This window comes from Haliaeetus albicilla, chromosome 3, assembly GCF_947461875.1.
Source record: "Haliaeetus albicilla chromosome 3, bHalAlb1.1, whole genome shotgun sequence".
In the NCBI taxonomy this organism is placed as follows: Eukaryota; Metazoa; Chordata; class Aves; order Accipitriformes; family Accipitridae; genus Haliaeetus; species Haliaeetus albicilla.
Window position 1 is genome coordinate 70098576 of NC_091485.1, and position 24367 is coordinate 70122942.

At 36.0% G+C, this 24367-nt stretch overlaps 1 protein-coding gene across 4 annotated transcripts in view; it reads left to right on the top strand.

Annotated features, from left to right (window-relative positions):
- Positions 1-24367, top strand: part of KHDRBS3 (KH RNA binding domain containing, signal transduction associated 3) — a 101320-nt gene that overhangs the window by 54151 nt on the left and 22802 nt on the right. For 2 of the 4 annotated variants that reach the window (XR_011324145.1, XM_069780108.1), the window contains exons 6-8: positions 11047-11157; positions 12517-12709; positions 24082-24164. Coding sequence is in view for 3 of the 4 variants with exons in the window: in XM_069780108.1 (XP_069636209.1) it covers positions 11047-11157; positions 12517-12709; positions 24082-24164 (387 nt within the window). In the remaining variant the exon portion in view is untranslated. The remainder of the gene's footprint in view (positions 1-11046; positions 11158-12516; positions 12710-24081; positions 24165-24367) is intronic. The other 2 variants (XM_069780109.1, XM_069780110.1) reach the window with 2 other exon arrangements.

Genomic DNA, 24367 nt, shown 5'->3' on the forward strand with positions numbered 1-24367 from the left:
AGAATTATTAATGGTTAATGGCTGAAACTTGTCTTATGAAACTTGAATGGTACCTAAGTTAAGAAACCATGTACATCATAAAGACGTTCCATTTTATTGCGAGCAGCACAGTAAGACTTCTGTGCTGCTTTACTTCTAACTTTCAGTTGCTCCTTAGGTGCATGTAGGTTCTGTGTATTGGCCCTATGGAGCTCACAGCTTTGGAAAACTGGTAAATCTTGCCTTGATTGACAGGAATTTTGGATCAATTTCTCTAACTTATGGAATATACGTATTCCTTTTACTGCATTACAAAATTCTTATAGTCCTGATACAATAATGTTATGGAAGGGTTTTGGAGGTAGAATTTAGATTTAGTCTCACCTGCGTTGTGCTTATTTCATAAAAATGTGGCTTTTGTTTGATTCAGGAATAGGCAAGTCTCTTACTACTTTTGCTTATTTTTTTTTGACACAGGAAATGTTTTATTTTTACTCTAGCATCCCCTATCTTCCTTGCAGTACAGAGATGACAGCTTCTACTCCTTTGAGTTCTGAAGTGTGAAAACAAACTAAATAAAGAGCATAACTGTTTCTGTTACAGTACAGAGAGATTGTGGCTGCAGCAGCTAAGTGTAACAGTTTTCTACTGTGAACTATTTTCCTTCAGTTATGTCTATGCTGCTTATTAATGCAAGCTTGAAACTTATATTTTAGCTTTTAAAATAATTTCAAAATAATATTCTGAAGTGTTTTAATTTAGAATAAGCATGTTAGAAGAAAAAGCACTAAGGAATTATTCCATTCATACAGATCTGTTTAGTTACATGTATCCTGTAATAATTGCAAATGCAATGCAGAATGAATGTTAATTTAGAGAATTTCCACTTACTGTTGGTTGTATCCTGTAAGAATATAATTATTTTCTCTAAATAAATTTTTGTTCTTGTATTAAGTAATATTGTGTAATATATCCATTCCACTTCTTTTCTTGATTTTAACGTTGTTCAGAGTAGAGGTAATTATATACTAAGGTTCACTTCTTTAGCACTGTAATCAGCCATACAAAAGTGCTTGCAAATCAGATCTCATTTGATTTTGGAGATGGGTTTTTTGCTTATTTTACTTCAGTTCTTAAATATCTGTTTTTAACTTTCTCATAGATGCCTGTAACAGCTCTGCTACAGATGCTCAGTACAGAGACACTCACAGTTCTATTTCATGTTTTCTTAATTTTTCATATGTCCTTAAGCAGTGTTTGTGACACAGAAGTTATTGTTTGGTCTGACCTTATCACTGAAGTTTCATACCTAATTTCCACTACTAGTATCTAGCACATGCGTGCATAATTAACTTTTCATAGTACGGAATTTCCAACATCACTAGTTCTGTCCTCTGGATTTTGGTATATTATTTTTTCGAATCTGCATTTTGAGACATACATGCTGTTAGGTAGCTCACAAACTCCTTGTAACTTATCCTATTGGCCTACAACTACTGAAGTGTCTTCAGGGTAAATTTAAATGTTATTAGCATTTGATTTGGAGATGACAGCTAAAAATTGTATTTGTATATACGTTCTAAAGAAAACTGAAGGGTTGTTGATTTGTTTGACTGACTTTAACGCTTGTCTTCAACTCCAAGACTTTTTTCCCTCAGAAATCGAAGCACTCTATTAGCATATTCCTTAAGTGAAATTCAATGCTATTGCTCCTGAGATACTATAGCCATTGAGTTAAAGATATCAAACTCAGTTGTAATGCTCTGATTCTTTTTTAGCACAAATTGATTTCAGTGAGTAATACTGTTGAAGGAAAGCTTTGTTGAAGGCTTTGTCTTAGTATTAAATAAAACAGTTTTAATAGCAAGCATTCCTGAGATAGCCAGGAGAGGTTGAAGCAAAGTCCAAGAAGACTTGTAAAATGAAGTCTAAAGCATCGATCCTAACCTCTGTTTATAATCTATAGAATATTTTTAAGTTATCAGCCTTGATACATGAAACATCCTGCTGAGGATGCGATATCTGAGTGTGTTTAAGTTCCCAGTTTTTTAAGACTTTATTCCTGAATAGTTTCACTTAAAAACCAAAAGAAAAAAAAACCCACAAAACCAAAGTACTAATTTATACCTTTTTTTACTCCTTATCAGACATTTTGAAACTGGAAATAATGCATCTTACCAAGTGCCTTCTTTTAAGAAGACTTGTTATGTGTATGTTTAGCTCCATACCAAAATTTTACTTTGTAGAAAACAATACATGTTGTGCTTGCATACAAAATTCTAGCTTGTGCCCAGATATTCCTGTATATGGTAAGTAATTTCCTAATGGTTATGGTTTGATGGTAACTTTTTATTCTGCTATTTCTGACTTGTTCCAGACTTTCTTGACTTTCTTTTTTATGACGCTAGAGCCAAGTAAGATTTTGGGGGTGTGTGGATGGAAATTGCTGTAGAAGGGTTGTAATGTCTTTTGAGCTTTACCTTTAGGAATATGCTTTTCTCGTCATTGATCTTAGGCATGTAGCTGCTTCCTTCTCCTCCCTTGCCCACGCTTTTATTTTTTTCCTTTGTCCTAATACTGTTAAAGAAGACCTTCAGATGTAATCATAACACTTCTATTTTGTGTTGTTTATGCTGAGCATTTAACCTACTTAGGCAGTACCTGCCTCTTCTGTGCAACAAGAGAAGGGACATGAGAATCTTTCCCTGGTGAAAGTCGGGCTTTCATTCCTTTTGTGTCTATTGGAAACTGACATTGTTCTTAAATGGTTTTTTTGAGGTGACTATGAAATGAAGGATCGTACCAGTTCCTTTTTAATTGATTATGCTAGAACCTTAGAGGAGCCATGATGTTTAATGTGCTGTTATAGTGAGTAGCTAGAAGATGTAACTCTTTTGGAATCAGTGTTTCTTTAATGCATTTGAATTCCCATCCTGAATCAGTGCAATATAAATGATAATACTACTGAAATGTGAATTGAGACTTCCGATTATTTAAAGGCTGCAAATAAACATGTGTTAACATACATGTTAATGTACACCTCTAAGGACATTTTGCAGATAAAGTAGCATTTCCTCTCTAAAACTTCACGTTCCTATTTTAGAGAATAAGTAGAACCAAGATTTAAGGATCACTCAATTTTGACTCTAAGTTATACTGGAAAAGTGAAATTTTAGAGGATGATAATAGTAAGTCTAAGAATATGGATAAATCTTCCTTGCTACCTAGGGGTGGGGTAGGGGGAATCAATTCATGTCACTTGCAGTTAGAAATCACTTTTAGAATCATAGAATGGTTTGGGTTAGAAGGGATTTTTAAAGATCACATAGTTCCAACCCCCCTGCCATGGGCAGGGATATGTTCCCTAGATCAGGTTGCTCAAAGCCACATCCAACCTGGCCTTGAACATTTCCAGGGAGGGGGCATCCACAGCTTCACGGGGCAACTTGTTCCAGTATCTCACCACCCTCATCATAAAGAATTTCTTCCTTATGTCCAATCTAAATCTACCCTCTTTCAGTTTAAAACTGTTGCCCCTTGTCCTGTGACTACAGGCCCTGGTAAAAAGTCTCTCTCCAGCTTTCTGATAAGCAAGTGTTGAAAAGCCACAATAAGGGAGATCTGGTTGGGTTCACTCCCCAGATTGAGAGGAATTGTATTTGAAAGCAGATCTTTGGTTTCATTAAGATGAGGGGAGGAGAAAGTAATTTCTTATAAAGCCAACATGTAGGAATAGTTTAATTAAAGAAATAGCAAAATTCTGGTTTATGCTTGCATATGACTGTGTTGGGTTTTTTTACTTTTCCCATTCATTTTTTTACTCATATTTCATTGTATGCATGGCTTGGATCCTAATGCTTGAAAGACTCTATCTGCAGGAAAATAAAGCTGTTACAGAGGCTGTAGGTTAGAATTTGCTATTTTATATGTCAGAAATAATATGAGGTGATGTGAATCACTGCTGCAATGTGTTTACAACTTCCAATTGTTCTCCTGTCATATGTCTGGAATCAACTGGTTTCTTTTTTGAAGAATAACTTTGTTGAGAACATATAGGTAGTGTACTGCAAATGATACTGTAGCACAAAAATTTGGCAAAGCCAGTTCGGCATCCAGGACAAAGGCAAGTATTATGTTTAGTGTGATTTGTTTCTTTAGTCTTGTGATAAATCTCCCGTTTTTCACAGAATTGAAACATGAACATACCTATTACTGTTTTCAAATAAAAAATGTGAAATAAAACTTGCATAAGAGTGTTAACTTCAATGGTGACTCATTTAAAAAAAAAGAAAAGAAGGCAGGAATCCTAGCTCTGTGAGTGGTATCTGGATATTAGCGTTCAATATTTTGGTACTGACATTTTAAAATAACAGGTGTATCATTTTTCATATGTCTAATATAAAACCTGAACAAAAACATTTACTCTGAGGAATACTGACTGTAGTTGCTCAAAGGAAGAAAGTATATCAGCATCTGGTAACAAAATTCGTTAGGTCCGTTTATTGAACGGTGTAAATCCTTGCAGATGTATGGAACCACAAATGCTAAAATTAAAGAATTCCAAGTGTTTCCTCATTGAGTAATACAGTGTTCGGGAACTGGTCCTAAATTTCACAATTATTTTTGTTTTAAAGCTATTCTTGCATTTACTTTCCCTTCTGGACAGGAGATACTGAAAAGAAAATTCATACTGCAGCAACTCATTTAATTGTTGTTCTTTCACAAAAAAAGTGAAGGAAAGCTGTGAACTGACTCTAGCTGTGATTTTATAATCGGAGTAATTTTGTTAACTCAGTCATCCAGTGAAAGGAGAAACTTGAAATAAAAATCAGTATAATACTAGAGAAGAAAGTGATAAATGAAAAGATAAAGTAGAGCTATTGCTGAGGGAGACTGGAAGGGAGTATTGGCTAGATGCTATGCCTGCCATGGTCAAGGGCAGTAACTTAGTATGCTGGAAACAAAGCACAGCAAAGTGCTGGAAAAACACTATGGGACTACTATAAAGTAGATATGCTAAAATTATTGCTAATAAAGGCTTGTCATGGTTTAACCCCAGCCAGCAACAAAGCACCACGCAGCTGCTCACTTGCTTCCCCCCCACCCAGTGGGATGGGGGAGAAAATTGGGAAAAGAATTAAAACTCATGGGTTGAGATAAGAATGGTTTAATAGAATATAAAAAGGAGAAACTAATAATGATAATAACACTAATAAAGTGACAGCAGTAATGATAAAAGGATTAGAATATACAAATGATGCACAGTGCAATTGCTCACCACCCCGCTGATCAATGCCCAGTTAGTCCCCGAGCGGCGATTCCCCCCCTGCCTCCACTCCCCCGCAGTTCCTATACTAGATGTGATGTCCCATGGTCTGGAATACCCCTTTGGCCAGTTTGGGTCAGCTGTCCTGGCTGTGTCCCCTCCCAACTTGTTGTGCCCCTCCAGCCTTCTTGCTAGCTGGGCATGAGAAGCTGAAAAATCCTTGACTGAGTCTAAACACTACTTAGCAACAACTGAAAACATCAGTGTGTTATCAACATTCTTCTCATACCTAGCTCAAAAACATAGCACTGTACCAGCTACTAGGAAGACAATTAACTCTAGCCCAGCTGAAACCAGGGCAAGGCCAAAGAGGAAGTATTATAAGTAGTTTTGTATGGATGTATTTAAGTTGTATGACTTGGTAAAATACTGTTTTAGTGGCAATCACTGATTAGATTAGTACCTGTGAATTACTTCTAAACATTCACAGGTGTTCTAAGTCTAACATAGTATGTGGCTCTAAGTGGTACTAGATTTTCTTTAGAATGTTTTTCCAAACATTAAACTTTTTATTCAAACAGCAAGAGATTAATCAGTTACAATATGCAGTTCTTGAGTAATATTTTAACTGTACACAGTAAGGTACACTTTTCAGGTTTTTATACATTAAAATTCTCTTCTATGAATACTATACTGTATTTACAAATCACACTAGCACATTCTAATGCTTTTGTGAAAGGCTGGTTCTCCCGTTCTCTAGTCTATTTGATAGCTTTATAAAAATTTAGTGCTTCACTTACTATTCTCTTTTTCCTGTCATACTAAATTGCAAGTATAAATAATGAAATAGCATTATGGGGGAAAGACCCAGGTTCCAACAAAAATAGTTTTCATGGCATTATCTTAAAGGGATGCTGTGACATGAGTTAAATTAGGTTATTTCACCCCACTATTCTGGTATACTGTTCAGTGTCTACTGAAAACAAAAGAAATTAAATAAGTTACTGGGATTTGACTTATTTGGTCTAGTTGATGGTACCCAGATTGAAAAAGACCTTTTCACTGCAGAGCCTATTAGTTAATTACATAGCTATGAAAGAAATATTATTCTTAATTTAACCACCTAAATTACCTGTGCATTTAATGGGGAAGGGTTAAATCCCTTCACTGGATTCACCACTGCTAGATTAATAAATTCACGAAAATAAAAACCAAACTGATAATAAAGATGAAACATAGAAGTATTTCAAATTTTCTCACATAGCTGGAGTAATCTGTTTTAGGGCAGTAAAATGTTTTGAGAGTATGACTCAATAGTCTCAAGTACATAGTTGATCGCTTTGTTGTTAAAGCATGTCTGGAGGTAGTAATAGAATCTGGCTAGAAGCTAGGATTTACTGAGTATGTTTAAATACTGTCTATTTAACTACTATAGTCTTTTTAGTATAAAATACAGTTAATATGTTACTCAAGGAGTAGGGTTTCCCTCATCCAAAGAACTCTATGGGATTCTGGAAAGTATACTGACGTAAGATTCAGAAGAGCGGTTTTCTTTTTGCTACATTTGTAAGAAACTCTAAACACTGATGTTTCCTGTGATGCTTCAGTACTCGTGTATTTGCAGTATCATAAATCTGAGGGATCACAGGCAAGGACCTTTTTATCTCAGGTGTCCTGAAAATAAGGCACATTTAAGTCTCTTTCAGAGTACTTACACAATCAAAGTATACAACAAGTTTGAAGACAGTTATGTGGGGAGTTTAGTGCCCACTTATGTACACCATAACCCTGGATATATTGGCAGTCTCAGCACTGTGAAAGATGTTCTTATGGGCACTGGTGTAAAGAGGATATTCAAAAGACTTCTGAAAGGGAATGAGATGATGGCATGGTAGTGAAGAGGGAAAATAAAGGCAAAAAAGTCCTTCTTGTATTTCAGAATATGAGCAGGTAGTCAAGGCTGACATGGGCTGAAAATGAGTTTTGATAATGTACAACTTTGAAGGTTTGGGGATAATGCTTTGTAGCTTATAGAAGTGGAAGCAAAGATCTTTTTCTTCTGCCACAAAGAAACAGTGGAAGGATTAAGAAGGCTAACAGGCAAGAAAATGTATTGGGAGACTGATCAAATTTCAGATTCAGAAGCATTCTGATTGAGGCTTAATATAGCACAGTTTTCTTTATCAAAAGGAAAAGGTATTTCCAGTAGTTGTGCTGCTTGTAGTGAAACCATGATTATGTACTTGAACCAAAGTTATGGATCAAGACTGTTTCATAGTTATTTGTTCAAATGTGCCATAATTTTAATTAAAATAAATGGGAACTTGGTATTCAATCACTGATACTCCAGAAAGTTTCAAAATTTACTTTTCTAAACCCTTAATTAACGTGAAAGAACATCTGATTTTGGGAGAGGAGCCCTTCATTCTCTTAAAGTTTTGATGTCACCTGAAATCTCCATGCCAAATAATTTTTCATGTAATTTGAAAAGAAAGGCTATGTGAGGTGGTTTTTTTAGTAAGGAAAAAAAAGTCTGTAAGCTGTGTGCAAAGACAAGGAGAGTTGGTGATGGCAGCTGAAATTTGGCCTGCAGAATGATGTCCTTGGTCAAAGAAGCAAGCAATGAAGGACTTGGAGGGGCTAAGAGTCATGATTAATTTGATTTGATGGTAAGATATCTCTGAATGTGATAGAACAGAGCTGAGATGTCTTGATTTGGATGAATTAAGTAGAAGAGTGAATCTAAATGTCAGCAAATGCACCAAAGTTTTTGAATTTATAGGTGAGACAGTTGTAGAAGAAAAAGGGTAGAGAAAACACCCTCTGTGTATTTTCTTCAGAGACCTGAGAAGCAGATGGATACCCCTCAGAAGTAGCTGATTAGGAGAGGGAAAGCCTGGGAAAGTGAAAGCACAAGATTCCAAAAGGAAAAATGTCATTGGATCAGAAATGGTAAATACAACATGGGATATGTGGAGAAACTCTGTGGGAAATCTAGCTGAAAAGTGATACCCACTGGGAGTGCTTTCTAATATGCTGTGTGTATTTGTGCACCACTGAATGTCCAGGGTATAATTGGAAAAGTCTGTTGGCACATTCACTGAACTTAATGGTAGTAGTGGGTTACATTCAAGTATGTGAGTGAAGCTTTTACTTAAAAAGTAAAATAAAACCACTTCAACCTTAAACACCTGGAGTAATATGTAAATTATAAAGGAGTGAAATGGAAAACAAGACTAGGCAAGATGGATCAGAATTGAGAGCTGTGGAAGGATATTAGTTAAGGCATAGATGGAAGATGAGAATTCTAAGAGATGTATGTGGGGACTAAACTGCCCTAGGGCCATCAGTTTTGTCCCTAATGGATAGACGCATCTGCTATGTAAACATGAGAAGACATTACTTACAGGCGCCATCAGCAACGTGGTGAGGAATGTCAAAGTCAACAAGTGATTCTACGAGTATGTAAGAAGCAATAGGAAGACTAGGGGGAATGTGGGCATTCGGCTGAATGGAGCAGGGGCCCTGGTGACACAGGGCATAGGAAAGACTAAGGTACCTAATGACTCTTTGGGCTCAGTCTTTACTAGTAAGAGGGGCCTTCAGAAATCCAAGGACTCAGACATGAGGGGGAAGGCATACCCTTGGTAGAAGAGGGATCAGGTTAGAGAATAGCCAAGCAAACCAGACACAAGTCCATGGGCTCTGATGGGATGTACCCACGAGTGCTGAGGGAGCTGGTGGATGTCATTGTGAAGCCACTTTCAATCTTTGAACAATTGTAGAGATTAGAGAGGTGCCTGAGGACTGGAGAAAAGTAAATGTCACTCCTACCTTCAAAAATGGCAAGGAGGACCTGGTAAACTGGTCAGCCTCACCTCAGTCCCTGGGAAGGTGGTGGAGCAACTAATCCTGGAAACCATTTCCAGGCACATACACGGCAAGGTATCAGGAGTAGTAAACATGGATTCACAAAGGGGAAGTCATGCTTGATCAACAAATTCCATTCTATTGGGTTCTATCATATAAGCCTCAGTTGTTTGTAGTATGAAGTGCCTTAATCTACTTAATTGTTCCTTATATGTAAGCTGTTCTATACTGTTGGTCATCTTTGACATAGTTTCTGATACGTTTCCAGTTTTGTTCTTTCCGAATTAGGAAACAGGACTGTAAATACACACAGTAGGGTAACAAAGTTTTCTGTGTTCTCTTATATTTTTCTAAAACCTCATTTGTTTTTTACTGTTCTGATCACTGGGCCAATCTTAATTATAATTGTTCTGTGGGTAGCGATAGCGCAGAACCTATTATTTGTATAATGTTAGGATATATGAATTTGTGTGTGTGTAAGTCTGAAGTGTTCTCTCTTATAGTTTGCTGCTTTGAATTTTTTTTTGCTATTTTCCTTAACGTTTAGGTTGGGATTTGGCTACAGATTAGAGATAGACATCTGAACTCCTGTTGTAGTTTGTAGAAGGATAGTGTGATTACTTTTAATTGCTCCTCTTGTTCTGTAATTTGTGTCTAAGTCAGCTGGCAGCACCATCCAATGCATTCTCCATAAGGAAAGACTCTAGCATAAGAACCTTGTCCAGTCTTTCTTGACTATGTAGCAGAAAACTTTGTGAATGTAAACATACATATATACAAAACTTCTTTCTGTTCTTCATTGGTGATTTGGCCTCAGACTCTGGCAGGTTTCCCAATTCCAGGATGCTTGAAAGACTTTTTTTTGGCTTTTTACAAATTCTTTAAATTTTCCGAGCTGCCTCCAAGTATTTTATATTTGTTTTATTAGCATTTGTCCTTTGATGTTAGAGATGGGTTCAGCTTTTCAAGTGATACCTCTTTTAATACCTGTCTTTATCCTGCTGTTCTAGCCTTACTGAGCTCCTTTTGCCCTTTCTCAAGTTTTCTCTTTTTGACAATTGTGATGTATTTGCTCTGACTTCCTGTGGGATTTCTCTAAATGTCTTCCCATATTGTGTGTATACATTTTACTCTTCTAAATCTTTTTAAACATAATTTATATAACTGCCCTTTTTCAAATTAAGGAATACCAGAACTAATCTGTTGTTTTTGCAAAGGTATGCGAAGGTTCTTATTCAAAGTGGTTCCTCAGTGTTTTCAGTTTCTGTTCATTGCTCATGTCAATCAAACTTTGTTAGTTCCCTGATAACTTCTTAATGAAATAACAGTTTACAGTCTCTAAAAATTTGCTCTTAGCATCATACCCAGATATGACTCAAATCTGCATTGTGGCAATTGAACTCTTCTGTTACTGGGTTTCCTATCTGTGCACTTTTATAGTCTCCTCCAGCCTGGTGCAGTAACTATGAGTAGTGTAATACAGAACTACACATCTCATTGTTTATTCTTCCTACAGTAACGCTTAAAAATACCATGTAAATGGTCTCCTAATATAGGAGAAGTATGTTTTCCTACCTATCACCACTCCAATCCTGTTAACTGTTTTTGAAATGCAGAAAAGACCTTCTCATCACATGGATCAGGTGTTCTAATTATCTTCAAGAATAAATCTATGCTGGCTCTAAAACCTGTACTTTTTTTTCCTCCCTCAAATGTTTTTCCCTGTTTTTCAGCATGTCCCATTTCCTGCTGCTTTCACTTGCACCCTGTCTGAAGGATGCCATGAAGATTATGGCTAGTGATTCTTGAGTCTTTTTACTGACTTTTTTTTAAACTTGGTATTGACTGTTGTCTATGCCAATAGGTTCATTTCCCTTTCTTTGGCTTCACTTGGAAAGTATCACATTTGCTATTTCTTTATATTACTTCAGCAGGCTGTGTCTGGGAACATCACTGCTCACCCCTGCCCCCACTACAATGAAGTCAAATAAGCAGCTGGTACCCTGTCCTGAGGAGGCATTCTACAGATTAGCCAAAACCAAGTAATAAGCACAGTTTTAAATCACTTACTCTCTAGGCTTGTTTAAAATACTTTGTGACTGTGTTTTGATCAGTAATTAGAATTAATAAAATCTCTCTTGATTATATCAAGTATTTACGTTTTTGCATTCTTCATTTAGTGATGCAGTTTTTCAAATGCTAATTATTTGTGCTATAATGATTGTTTCTTCCGATAAGCTTACCAATGAGAAATTATATGATTTATTTGAAATGGGATAGGAAATCTTAAGGCCAAATCTGGATTGTACTTAATATTGTAAAAGTTGGAAATGACTACTGAAATCAGGACAGAGTATTTTCACTCAGTTACTACTCTTTAATTAGTTGATGGCTTGATAGGTAGAAAGGTAGTGTGGAGCTTGTGCTTGTTTGTTTTCTTCTATGTAAGGGTGTGACTTCCTTGGAACAAGTCTATATGCCTACAGAGCAGTCATTTAAACTTAATTATACTCCGTGGGGTGAAATGATCTCCTTTAAAAAAGGAGATGTCTATTAGCATTGTTTTAAACATCCTGTTTAAAAGATGATAAATGATGCAAATTTCTAATAGGTTGTACCTCTAAGTCTCTCCCTTTACTATAGGGAGGCGGGGGAGAATGCCACTTCTAAATGGATCAAATATTTTCAAAAATTGTTCTGGTTTTGGTCTCACTTTTTATCCATATGTTAAGTGTCTGAAGTAATGGAATGCAAGTTAATGCTTATCATTCTTTCAGAAATTTAAAAACAAACATACTGCTATTTCTTGTTCTTAAATACATACAGAACATCAGGTTATATCCTATAATCACCCTGCACATTTATTACATGTTTGAATGTTTCCTGCAACAGCTGGAAATCTCTTCTTTAGAACCAGAAGAAAATGTAATTTTTCTGACCTGCTCAATCTCTTAGATGTAGTGTGGTCTTTGGATTGCATTTAGAAGCTTACACAGGATCAGAAGGGAGTTGCAACTGATCCCTCTGTGCAGGGTTTGAGTATGATATAGCCTGACAGCTTCAAATTAACCTGTTATTCTGATTGTGATTTCACATGCTGTAAGTCAAATTCTAGTGAAGTTGACTGATTCCAGCAAATTGGTTTGGGTGTCTCTATCTATGAGAATGACTCAAGCCTAGTGAGAAGTTCATCACTGAATCACATGTCTAGTTTGTATCTTTCAGCATTTTTTGCATAATGTGTGTAATTGGATTTAAGCATACAGAAAAACGACAAACTATAAACCTCTTTTAGACTTCTGGCTGTAGCAAGGCTAAATTATCATGATGTGGGGGAGGGAGCTGTTAAAAGGGAGGCCAAGGGTGTAGTGTTTATTGATAAGTAATCCATATATCCACAGGGGCCGTGGAGGAGTGCCTCCACCACCGGCAGGAGTACCAAGAGGGGCACCAGCACCCAGAGGAGTGCCTCCCAGTAGAGGACCAGTCAGTCGTAGCCGTGGACTTCTAGCACCCAGAGCAAGAGGAGTACCTCCACCTGCAGGCTACCGGCCCCTTCCACCACCTCCAGCACAGGAGACTTACGGTGAATATGTAAGTCAAGCTGTTGACATACTGTGCGTTATGTGTATAATTTTGGAGGGATTATCCCTTCACTTTAGAACTCAGTAGAATCTCTTTAATTAGTACCCAATTAAGTCTTGCATCCAGAATCTGTGGAAACTGTGGTCATTTCTCGTCACCTTTTCAGACTTGAACTGTTTCATATTTATAAAACTTCAGGTTATATGTCATGCCATAAAGACATTTACAGTGCATTTGGCAAAATGGTTATGTACCTCTTAAATATACTATATTAGGCTTCTGCTTTACAAAAACCTGAAAAATCATGTTGTCAGTGGATTTTTAATTCTCAACTAAAACCGAGAATAATAGTCTACTCTTTTTCCTAAGCCTATCTTTGTGGTCATATAACTGTTCAACGATTAGGCAATTAAAATATTTTTATGAAAGCTTCAGAATTGATCCTAAAATTTAACAATGTACAGTGTATCTTAATAAGCCATGCATATTTATCTTTTTATTGTATTAAAAATTAAAAAACATATCAAAATGCTTTATATTGTACATGACTGAAAATTATAGATATTTATGAATTCTTAGGGTAAATTTAATTTACAATGAACTTAGAGCGGTGAGAGAAAGAAAAAAGCTTATTAAATCAAAACTGTCATCGTAAAAATCAAAACTGTTATTGTAAAAATGGATTTAGTTTTGTAGAAAAATAACATTTTCAAGGACAACGCTTTCAATGTTGTATATATCTTAAAGCTTTTAGTGTGCCCTCTTTACAGCCAGGTCTGACTGGACTTTGTTGTTCAGATTAGCAAAGAAGGAATTCCTGAGCTCCAGAGAATGGTTTTGCTATTTAGACATTTTTTGCTTTTCTCTCAACCTTTCTTCTACCTACCTCCTCCATGTGTTCTTCCACTCCCTCTCTCCCAAACCCTCTAAATCAAATCTCAACCATTGTCTTTTTGATCAGAAACCTAATTTTCTATATAACACTTAAAGCTTTATGCAGAAAGAAGTTTAATGTCATTAGAAGTTCAATGTCATTAGTACAAACATTTATACCCATACCTGAACAATTCAGAAGAAATTAATGCAGTTTATTAATGTTATGAGAACTAGTATTTGAACAATGTATCTAAATATCCCCTGGCTATGCCTGACTTGACTAGTCAAGATGGGTACTGCAAATATTTCACAATTCTGTCAAAGGACTTAGTCCTCATTAAACAGCCTGTTTCCAGGGCATACACTGTAGAATGCATGGTGATGTGGTAGAAAAACTTCTTTGAGTAACTACATATTTATATATATCTGCTGTTTATAGCATGTGTATATAGGAGTGGCACAGAAATAACAGCTGTTTGAATCAGTATCCTGATGTATGCTTTACTTCTGAGAGAGAATAATTAGAAAATAACACTGTAAAGAAAAATAGTGCTGTGCTGTGCTAAACAACTTCTAAAAAGAACATTCTCTAGAACTGGATCACTTCTCTTCCAAACAAGATAGCTTAACTGGGATAGATATATTTAAAACTGTAATTGACAAAGCAATGCTAGCTGGTCCATTTTAAAACTACCATATTTTCTGTGTCTCCTTTGTTAAAACGGAGATTCATTAGACTGAAGTTTTGCTAGGACATGAGCCATTGGTGTATTGTATGTTAAACTTAATGCATGGTATATTTTTACCTGCCCGTTTGTAGTACATTATGAAAGTGCCTTAACTGTATCTTTTACAGGTTAAGGTAACATGCTAGGGGTCATTAGTAGTATTTCTGTCCTTTCCTTACTAATTGCTGTTTAACCATATCTAGTATTAAGTGCTGGTTTGCCAACCTGAATATCGGAGCAGGATAAGGTGTCACTGTGTGCTGAGAAGTGTCTGTAGAATGAGAACGTCAGTGAGATTGTGGGTGTCACAAAAAGTTATTTTAAGCAGCATATAATTTCGGAGGCTTGGAGACTGGGATATCCAGAGAGGTTACAGAGCAGCTCTGAGAACTTTTCCATTGAGGACTGGAAAGTCTTCAAGGATTCATGAAGCTTTTAATTCCCTTAGGCTTACCAGCCTCTGCTTTGTAGTCATTAAAATAATGTGAAAAAATGCAAGTTGAGAAAAGCAAACTATATCCTGGATGGAAGCCTTCAACCACTTTTGTAACTCTGTAAATATCTCAAAGATGATGCAGGGCTTTTCCTACATAAAGTCCTTGCCCGTTTCCTCTGTGGAGTACTATTAAGTATACCTTGTGACAGAAGATAAGGCTGTCATTGAGTCACAAACAGCATTCCTTTTCACTCCCTTTATTAACTTTTTTGTAGTCCTTGAGACCAATAAATCTTTAACATCTATGAGGATCTTACTCAGTTCTGCCTCCTGCCTATCCTTATCTCTCTCCTTCCTCTTCCTGATTGTTTAAGAAGTTGTTTTCTAAAGGATAATATAAAAATGGGAAGGGGAATACCTATTTTATTCTGAAAAATTGTAAAGGTTAATTCTGGAGGCAGTATCTCACACAGCGACAATCATGCCACAGGCAAAAAATCATTCATCTGAATTTAGATGCATTTTAATGTGAGCTCAAGATGAAGAGAACTGGGTGATCGTTGCTGTCCTGTGCTTGGAGCCTGTAGGGAATTTGTCCAGAACTTACCCTTCACCGAAAGCTCTTCACAGAGGTGGACTACCTCCGTTGTCTGTCGGCTTTCTGGGATGTTTGCAGCACTAATTCTGGATGCTTGACGTGGCTTTCTCTGCTGAAGTCATGCAACATATCGGACTAGCAGCAATTTCTGCACATTTTTCCAGTTCAGTATAACTAGTTTTTCCACTCCACTGTTGCTAGTCTCACTTATGTATCTCTCAGCCCTGGGACCTATTCTTCCTGGGACCTCACCATATTGTTAGTACCATGATGAAGTTTTTGAAGCCACTGAAATGACAGTTCCTTATCATTTTCTGTGAACATTGTCTTTTTAATAGCTTGCAGCATCAGCTTAGACGATAGCAAAATTTCAGGCCTCTATGGCCAGCCAGCTTTATAATCACCATTTTAACCTCGCTGCTCTGTTTGGTGTGATAAACTTGCTCTGAAGGCTAACACGCCTCCCGTTTTTATGTCCTCAACCACTCAGGTCAGGAGAAAGCCCAGTATGATGTGTGAAGCATGGCCAGGATTATTTTTATAATGCTTGGATAAGGGAAATTATGCTAGATGGTTGCTAGATTTATTGAACCACTTACAGATAGATTCAGGGACATCATTCTATTACATGAGAATTTTTTTCTATTCATTGAACAAAACTGTGTAATAGATAAAAATATTTTCATGTATCTTTAAGTTGACAATTTATTCCATTAAGATAAGAAATAGAAATTGTATTTAACTGCTAGCTGGAGATTTTTAGCTTTTCCATAACTTTCAGTAGGCAGGAAATTAGTAACAGTATGCTAGCAATTCACTACTTTTTAATAGTGTCAATTCCTTAGCCAGTGCTCAGTCAGACATAGGTTAGACCATAACTGTCCAGTCTCAGTTACTGTCTAATAACAGTTGCTGCTCTCTGCCTCATCCTGTTGCCCTCTTCTTACCAGCTTCAAAACTTTGAGGCTTTTTCCAAATTAGTAACACAGCAATGTGGCTGAAGGTTTTTTAAGATTAGATTTTTATTAGTTACTATTTTCATTTTACAAAGGTAAATATTTTGTAAATATTCTGTGAGTATTTAAATTCTGTATTTTTGTATGAATATGTTTGTGATCATGCCATGTCAAGTCCTGTTTTGGCTGCTTAAATGTGTTAAATGCAAAGTGAAATTTACAAGTTTATAATCAGATTTTTAGGCATTGAGAATTGGACTTTAAACATGTATTTAAAACCCATTGCTGTCGCAGTGTGCAATGTCTGCACTGAAAAAATTAAACTTCTCAGTCCAGCAAGTTATGGCCAAGACTTGCTTCAACACTGTGTTGGAAGGCCATCAGATCTAAATGTTCCTCCCTAGTGCATGTGGGGAAAAGTTGTGGCAGAGCTTTAGTTCTGTTTATGGCAATTTTATTGATGTTTTCTTGTGTTCAGACAGGGGTTACTTCAGTGGCAGATTTTTCTAATGCGATGACCACATGTATAATTTCTAGCAGTTAATGCTTCAATTAGAATGCTTCAGTGAGATTGCTTTCTGTAATAAGAAATTGAATTAAGGTGGAATGTCTACCAGTAAGAGACCTAGGGAGCTTTTCTAATGTTAAGTAAATTGTAACTTGAAAAAGAACATTATGAACTCTTTCCAGTTACATGCAAAGATATTTTTTTTTGTAACTTAAAGATACAGACTACTTAGAAGGGTGCACAGAACACTTGGATACAAAAGAGATGCTGATAACAGACTTCAAAATCTACTCTTTAAAATGTATGTTTAGTTATTGCCTGATTCTGGAAGATCCTAAAGCTTAGGGATTGCTAAATTTTAAAAGATTATAGTTCCTGAAACATACCTTTCTGGATATTTCCAGAAATACATTACTTTTACTGGTGGACAAAGTAGTGCTTCAGACTTAATTTAGACTTAAGCTTGTAATTCTCATACGAACTCTGTACTATGAGACTATACTCACACTACATATACTATAAGATACATATATGTTATAGATACTAAAATAGTGTGAGACTATGCTCATCAGTTTCCCATGAGAAGTGGGGAAGACCCAAAAGACATTACATAACATGCTGGCTAGCAATTTCCCAGCCAAACAATGAGCAAAAGATGTGATGCTATATGTCTCTTCTTAACTTAAAGCTCAGTATTTCTCCAGTAGTGGAAGACCCTTGGTTCAAATGCCTGTCGCAGGCATTCATATTCCCTTGGTTCTCTCTGGAGATGGTGTGCTGACCACCAGGAATAGCATACATATAGTGTTAGAAGTGGTTTCTGTCCTTTTGATTTTGCAAGAAATCCTTACAAATTTGTGGGAAGATTTAAGGGAAGTTTGTTCTCAAGTGACGTTTGGCTGGATGGCGAAGAACAGCAATCCATTTCATGATGTAGTGATTATTAGGAAATATGTATATATGTATCCATTAGTGAAAGGAATTAATACAAAGTCTTACTATTTACAGGTGAGAGCCCATTCAGCTGAATAACCTATAGCTTATTATTTAGTGCACCTTCCTAGAAAGCTGATGCAAATTGTTTTGATCTCCAGTATTAAGCTTGAATTTTCCATCTCTTCATTGAGATCATGCATAATTTAGATTTTGAAAATCTGAAAATTAGGGTTAAAAAAGGATACTGTAGAAGCAGTTTCTTGGAGCTATTAATACAATGTTGATCTTGCATGGTAAACTGTTTTTAAAGTAGACTTTTTCCTCACTAATGTTCATTTGCTCGCTCAATGTTCGTGGTTGAAAAAGGATTTATAGGAAAAAGAGAGTGAAAACTTTGTATACAATATGAAAAAAACCAAGCTTTTTATTTTAAATAAATGCTTCTTGCAGTTGAGGTGACAAAGTAAGGGCTAATCCCGATGACATAAGACTTTGAAAAGAATTTAAATTCTCCCTGATTAGAGTACAAGTAAGACTTTAATGTCACTTTGCAAGAGTGACACTATGTCTTAATTTACTGTGGTCTTCTGAATATTGATAGTTTCCTAGTAACATGCAACATTTTAATCAAATTAATTTAAAATGTTTTTGTTTGTGTAGTTGTTTTGAGTGTTAAGCTTTTTGTTTGGGTTCCTGGAAAAGGGTTTGAGGTAGTTTCATTCTCTAGAACTAGAGGACTGTTTTTTTGTCCATTCTGTCTCTGTTCCCCTCTGTGGATAATGTTGTGGTTTCTACTTAGGTCTTAGACCTTTTTTTTTAAACAATGTATTTACTGCCTTGTGGCTTTTCAGAAGTGCTAAGACTATTCTTAAAGTCAGGGTGAATTCAGGTAAGACTTTTGTAAAGCAAGTTCATAACAGCAAACCATTATTTCTTGGCTTTTTTTGCCAATTACAATGTTCTTTTTCATGCTCAATAGGACAAGCAAGAAGAAATAAATGTCCAAAAGTGAAGTCTCTCAATTGTTTTGTTTCATTTTTAATCTTTTATATTTACCTTCTCTGGGGTTTTAAGGAGGAATTGGAGAAAGAATGGAAAATATTTCCATTTTCTCAGGAACTCAGGCAACTTTGTCTGTGGAAACAGTGGAATGTTTTTGGGGAAAGGCTGAAAAGCTTTTCTACCTGCCTATCTTGAAGTTGAGAGTTCATCTATAATGTGCATATAAAATATTTTCTTCTCAAATGATTTTAGAGTTTAAGCTGCTGGTCTAAGCTGACCTTTTTCTGACTTGATATTATTGAATGAGCATGAGTTGTTGTCCTGATTCTGATACTGCTCCCTCCTGTTGTGTATAGAAAAACAGAATTTTTTGGCCTGATAGTAATTTGGTTTAAGCGTTACTGCTTATATTTGTTAGCAACTCTTTCTTTTTTGTTTTGTTTTTGGTTTTTTTTTTTTGTTCTAAGATGCATGAAAGACAATCCGCTAGTACATTTCTCATTCTGGGAATACCTTATTTGTTCTGGCTCAATATGCACTAGGCTTCTTCTAGATGAAAACAGATGAAAATCTACAATATAAGAGCTTACAGTCTGTGCATGTTTGCTGCTAATGTCCTTAATGTTATCACTCAGACTTTAGATGGTAGTAGCTACCCATATTTGTTTTGATTGCCCCATATTGCCTGTTGATTTAATGATGGGGAGATGTTATTTCCACGTACCAAAATGGCTGTTCCTTCCCTTAACAATTCTAATTTGCTGAAAAAATTCTTCATTGCGCTGCACTGAAGTTGCCTCATGTTCTTTCTCCTTCAAGTTAATCGCTGCGCAAACAATTTTTTCGAATGTGATAGTTTTTATCTGGAAGGAAGACATTCCTCCAATATTCTGTGATAAAGTACTGGGGTAAGTATTAATTTCAGAGAATGATGGGGAAAAGAAACAACAACCTTTTTAGTTGTAGTGGTAACAGCCTTAATTTTTTCCCTTGGATGGATTTCCCTAGTTGGGAAGAGCTGGAAAATTGATTTCTTATTGATTTGATGATTTTTTTTCCAGCACTGCAAATGGCCTTTTTGTTAAAATGAACTTTTTACCCTCTTTTTTCTTCCTGTTTCTCTGCCTTGTTCTCTTGGAAACATTGTTAATTTCTCCTAAAGAGAGCCCAAATGCTAGTCTGTCATTGTCACTGCCAGCAGCTTATAATTTAAACCTACCATTTCATGTTCCCTATGAATGCTGGTATGTTTAGAGTACTTAATTATTAGAAAGAAATACTGATGAGCAAGGCTTAGCATGATTTATAATGTTTTGGGTAGTGTAGGGGTTTTGGCAGAGATTGCTTTCATTGCTTTTATCATCTTTTGAACTGTGATAGTAACTAACTTACAATTTAATATATTTGAAGGGTGCATATTTACACATTGCCTTTGGTTCTGTTCATGAAAAATTTCTGTACCTCACACTGAACAATTACTGTTACCAGTGATGCTCTTTGGATTTATTTCAATGGCGGGCACTATCTTTGAGAAAACTGCAGGCAGAAGCTCTCTTTAAGAGGAAATGTAATGTGATTCTGGCTTATAGGCTGGCTTAATAAAGGAGTTATTAATAAAGTTTGAGATTTTACAGAATAATTTCATGTTCTTTTCAGAAGATCTGTCTTGTAGTTCTAGCTCTCTTGTTACTTTGGGAGAAGATTCTTAAGACTGAAATTAAGAGAAGTCAGGACAATCGCTTTTAATACTTTCCTGGTTGATATTTTATATGTGTGGAAAATACCTGTAGTTTAAGAGGACTTTAGCATTTTCAGCTCATCTTTTTCTGCACTTTTGTCGTAAGCACAAACTGTGCAGCACACTTTCCTTCTTTCTATCAGACTAAATGTGATGGGAGTTAGTTTTCTAGGTTATCCTGAAAAGTAGCATAATGATTAACAGAAACAAAATGCTTCCATTCATGGGATGAAAATATGATCTTGTTTGGACTTTTGTTTGGCTTCACTAGTAAACACTTTCTGATTAGCGAGTACCTTTAAGAAGAGCTGTTTATAGACTTATGTAATTGGAGTAAAGGGGAAGTCTATTGTGTTGCATTTGGTAGGTAGTAGGAATGCAAATGCTGTCATCCACATGAAGAAGAATAATGGCTTTAAATACAAAAATGAATGTGTTTATAAATACCCAAAACATACTGAAAAATCAGCAGGAAAAATGCAATTAAAATATCCCTATGAAGGTGTCATTCTTCCAGTATTATACGGAAAGAAAACTGTATAGCAGTGCTTGTCAGCAAATCTGTGTTGTACTTAGTACAGGATATCGGTGCATATTTAAGTTCTGTCCATTTTCATTATATATGTGTAAAAATGATAGTTATTTTCATTTAAGTTAACATGATGTTTTATAGTACTGAAATATGCTAGATGGCCAAGGATTTTTCACCTAGATACTAAATAAAGTTATGTGTTTCAGAAAGAAAATACTCAAGTAGTGTGCATTTAATCTAAAATGTAAAACATCCTGCCCTGGCCAACCTTATTTGTTAACGTCCTGAAAGAGAAAGTTTTCAAATACTATATGACTAAGCGAAAGTACTGTGTCAGACCTAATTCAGGGAAAGCTCTGAAACATACTTCATCTGCCCCTGCCTAATTGCTACTTCAAGGGAATAGTGCACAGTAAACAAATGTTTTGGAATTTGAAGCTCTTATCTCTTAACAGAACAAGCCATTGAGAGCAACTCTTTAAACCTATTCTATTTTTTCAACATGTTGCACACAAAGTTTATCTTTGTTTTAATGTAAATTTTTGGGTTTATAAATGTAAATACATCAATAAAAAGGAAGAATTGATCTGTTTAAGCAGATTATAGTAACTGCAACAGCACGGGTTGATCTCTTTAATGCTACGTGACAGGATTCCCACATATAGACTGCAAACCAGATATCTTTCTATTCAAAGCATATAAAAGCCACCTTCAATATAATAATGCAGGGCTTAATTTCTGCAGTAGTAAATTTATTAACACACAAAATGGTGAACAGTAATGAGTTCTGGGAAAATTCTCTCTGGAAGAGAATTGCTAATACTAGAAACACTTAAGTCTGATACAGCATGGACCTCCCTAAAATTTTCCTTTTGTTCTGCTGGACATCTTGTTAAGCATCTTCCTATTTCAAATTTACTTTGTTCTTTTGTCTTCAAGAAGTCATAGATACACCATAACTTCAGAGTAGTCTGTTTTCCCCTTTTCTTTCATGATCAGCTTTTTAGTGAAATAGTTAACATATGTGAAGAATAGGACTGATTGCTTAAGAAGTCTCCAGTGATTCCTTAGTGGCAAAGCTTTCTAAACATGTGAAAAGGTTAATTTCAGTCCTTTTCTTTCATTTGTTGTCACTGCTGGCTGTGCATGGCTTGAAGTTTGGGAGCCCCTCTTAGGGGTGGCTGGTTCACAGTTGGGAGATTCTATGAGAGGAGACCAAATGTCATGTAAATGTTCTGGAACAGAGCAAATAAGTTGGCTCAGACAGCTTCTGCTGTTGATCAATGTCTGTATTGTTAACAGATGTCTGTGTATTGCATCAATAAGTAATAAAGTGCTTGTTCGTAATAACTGCCAGGAGGCAATGGTTTTGTGGGTTTAGTGTGTGGTTTATCAAGAAAAATCCATATCCATATCAGACGGGCAAAGAAAATGCTAAGACTCTATTTTAATTTTTAGTTTCAGGACAGTGAATTATTGAAAGAGAAAACAATGCATTTCCTTTTCAAGTGGACCTATTTATCCATGGATCTCTTCGCAACAGACAATTGGAAAAATCCTCGTTTCTTCTTCCAGACCTATGAATAGGCTGTCACTCATGTGCTGGCAAATATTCATAGACACCCTTCTACTAAGCACTGCTGGGAAACAATCATGTTCACTGATCTAGCGGTGGTGAAGCAGTACTGATGGGCAGATTGCCTGGTTTTCCATATAAGCAATTTCAAATAACTGGAAAAAATGTTAAAAACTCTCTTAGCAAATTCAGTTTCCTATCAATTGTATTGAGGATGTCACTGGCTTCTGCTATGGAAAGCTTTCTTTACAGCGTCTAGAAAGCTGTCAGATTCCAGTTATTGGAGATGTTTTCTACTAGAGTTGGACAATCCATCATCTGTCATCCCTACCTAATTGATACTGGTAGTCAGTTTTGTTTTCTGTCATTGCTAAAAGAGTCTTAAAGGTTCTTTTTCCTGGAAGAGAGTTTGTCCTTTCATGAGACTTTATCCTTACATTGCCAGGGCTTGATACACGTTTATTGAGAAAACACTGTATGCAAGATGATGCCTGGTTTTCATTTTGTCTGGTCCCTATATCTTCAAAGTGTCTTCTCATTGGGTCATTCTCATCTGGCAAAACTGTACAAGATAGCCCTAAACATCCATTGAGGTCTCTGGCATATTTGGATAGGATTTGGACATTGGGATTTCCTAGGAGTCAGTACAAAGGAAGTGCCATTTCTACTTTTCATGTCTTTAGCTCAGGTTTGTTATTGGATGAAACAATAAATTAGTGACGGTCTTTGGATTTCTATAGTGCATCCTCCTCTGGGACAACACAGCATCATCACTCGTTTTTATCTTGAACTTCTGTGTGGCTTGTAGCTGGAGTTAGTGGTTTGTTCAACTTTGTATTTAAAACCAGTGCTGTTTTGGGAAGAGTGTTCCTACAGTGTGTACTTAAATAGTGTGGGTAATGTGGGAGGAGTAAGAAAGCCTTACTTTTAGTTTCTTAATGGATGCTAAACTCCCACAAGTTGAGGAGTATACAGAGGGCATTCAAAGACGTAAAACCATCATTCTTACTAGTTTTATCTCTAGGCAATTTCTTTCCCATCTGTAGTCTACGTAGAATATTGAACTTACTGTCCAGAAATAAGTCAGCTACCTAAGTCAGTTGCACAATACTTATTCAGGTGTTTTAATTCCTGAGGTGCTTCCCAGAGCTGTCTTGAAGATCAGTAGATCACTCAGCTCAAATTCAAGTACATGGAGACATGAAACATTTGTACTGTCTCTGTGCAAGCCAGTGTTAAATTAAAAAAAAAATCTTTTCGAATCATATTGCCAGTAGATCAAAATACGTTTGAAATAATGAAAGTCTTAGATGTGTGTGGCCTCCTAAATGGAAGCAGTCTCTATTAATGATATTAAGATATTGCTATTTCATGGTATACTTATGTCATATATGCATTTCAGGAGAGTATTGTCTTTCATGTTTATTACTAGGTTACTAATTTGTTTCTGGAGTGTGCTTATGGTTAATATTGCCTTTCTTTTATATCGTTTCAGGAGTATGATGATGGTTATGGAACTGCTTATGATGAACAAAGCTATGATTCCTATGATAACAGCTATAGCACTCAAGCACAAAGGTAAGTCTCCAAATCTGCTGTAACTACATTTGAAATATTCTGCAGTTGGAAAGTTAGTTTTACTTAAAGATTTTTTCTATTTCATCTTAAATAGCAAAAATGTTATAAGAGGCTTATTAGAAATAACCCCAGTGTTATTTGTCTCTAGTATCACATAAGTATAAAAGTCAAGTTACTTAGTGGATGAAAAGAAACAGAAATGA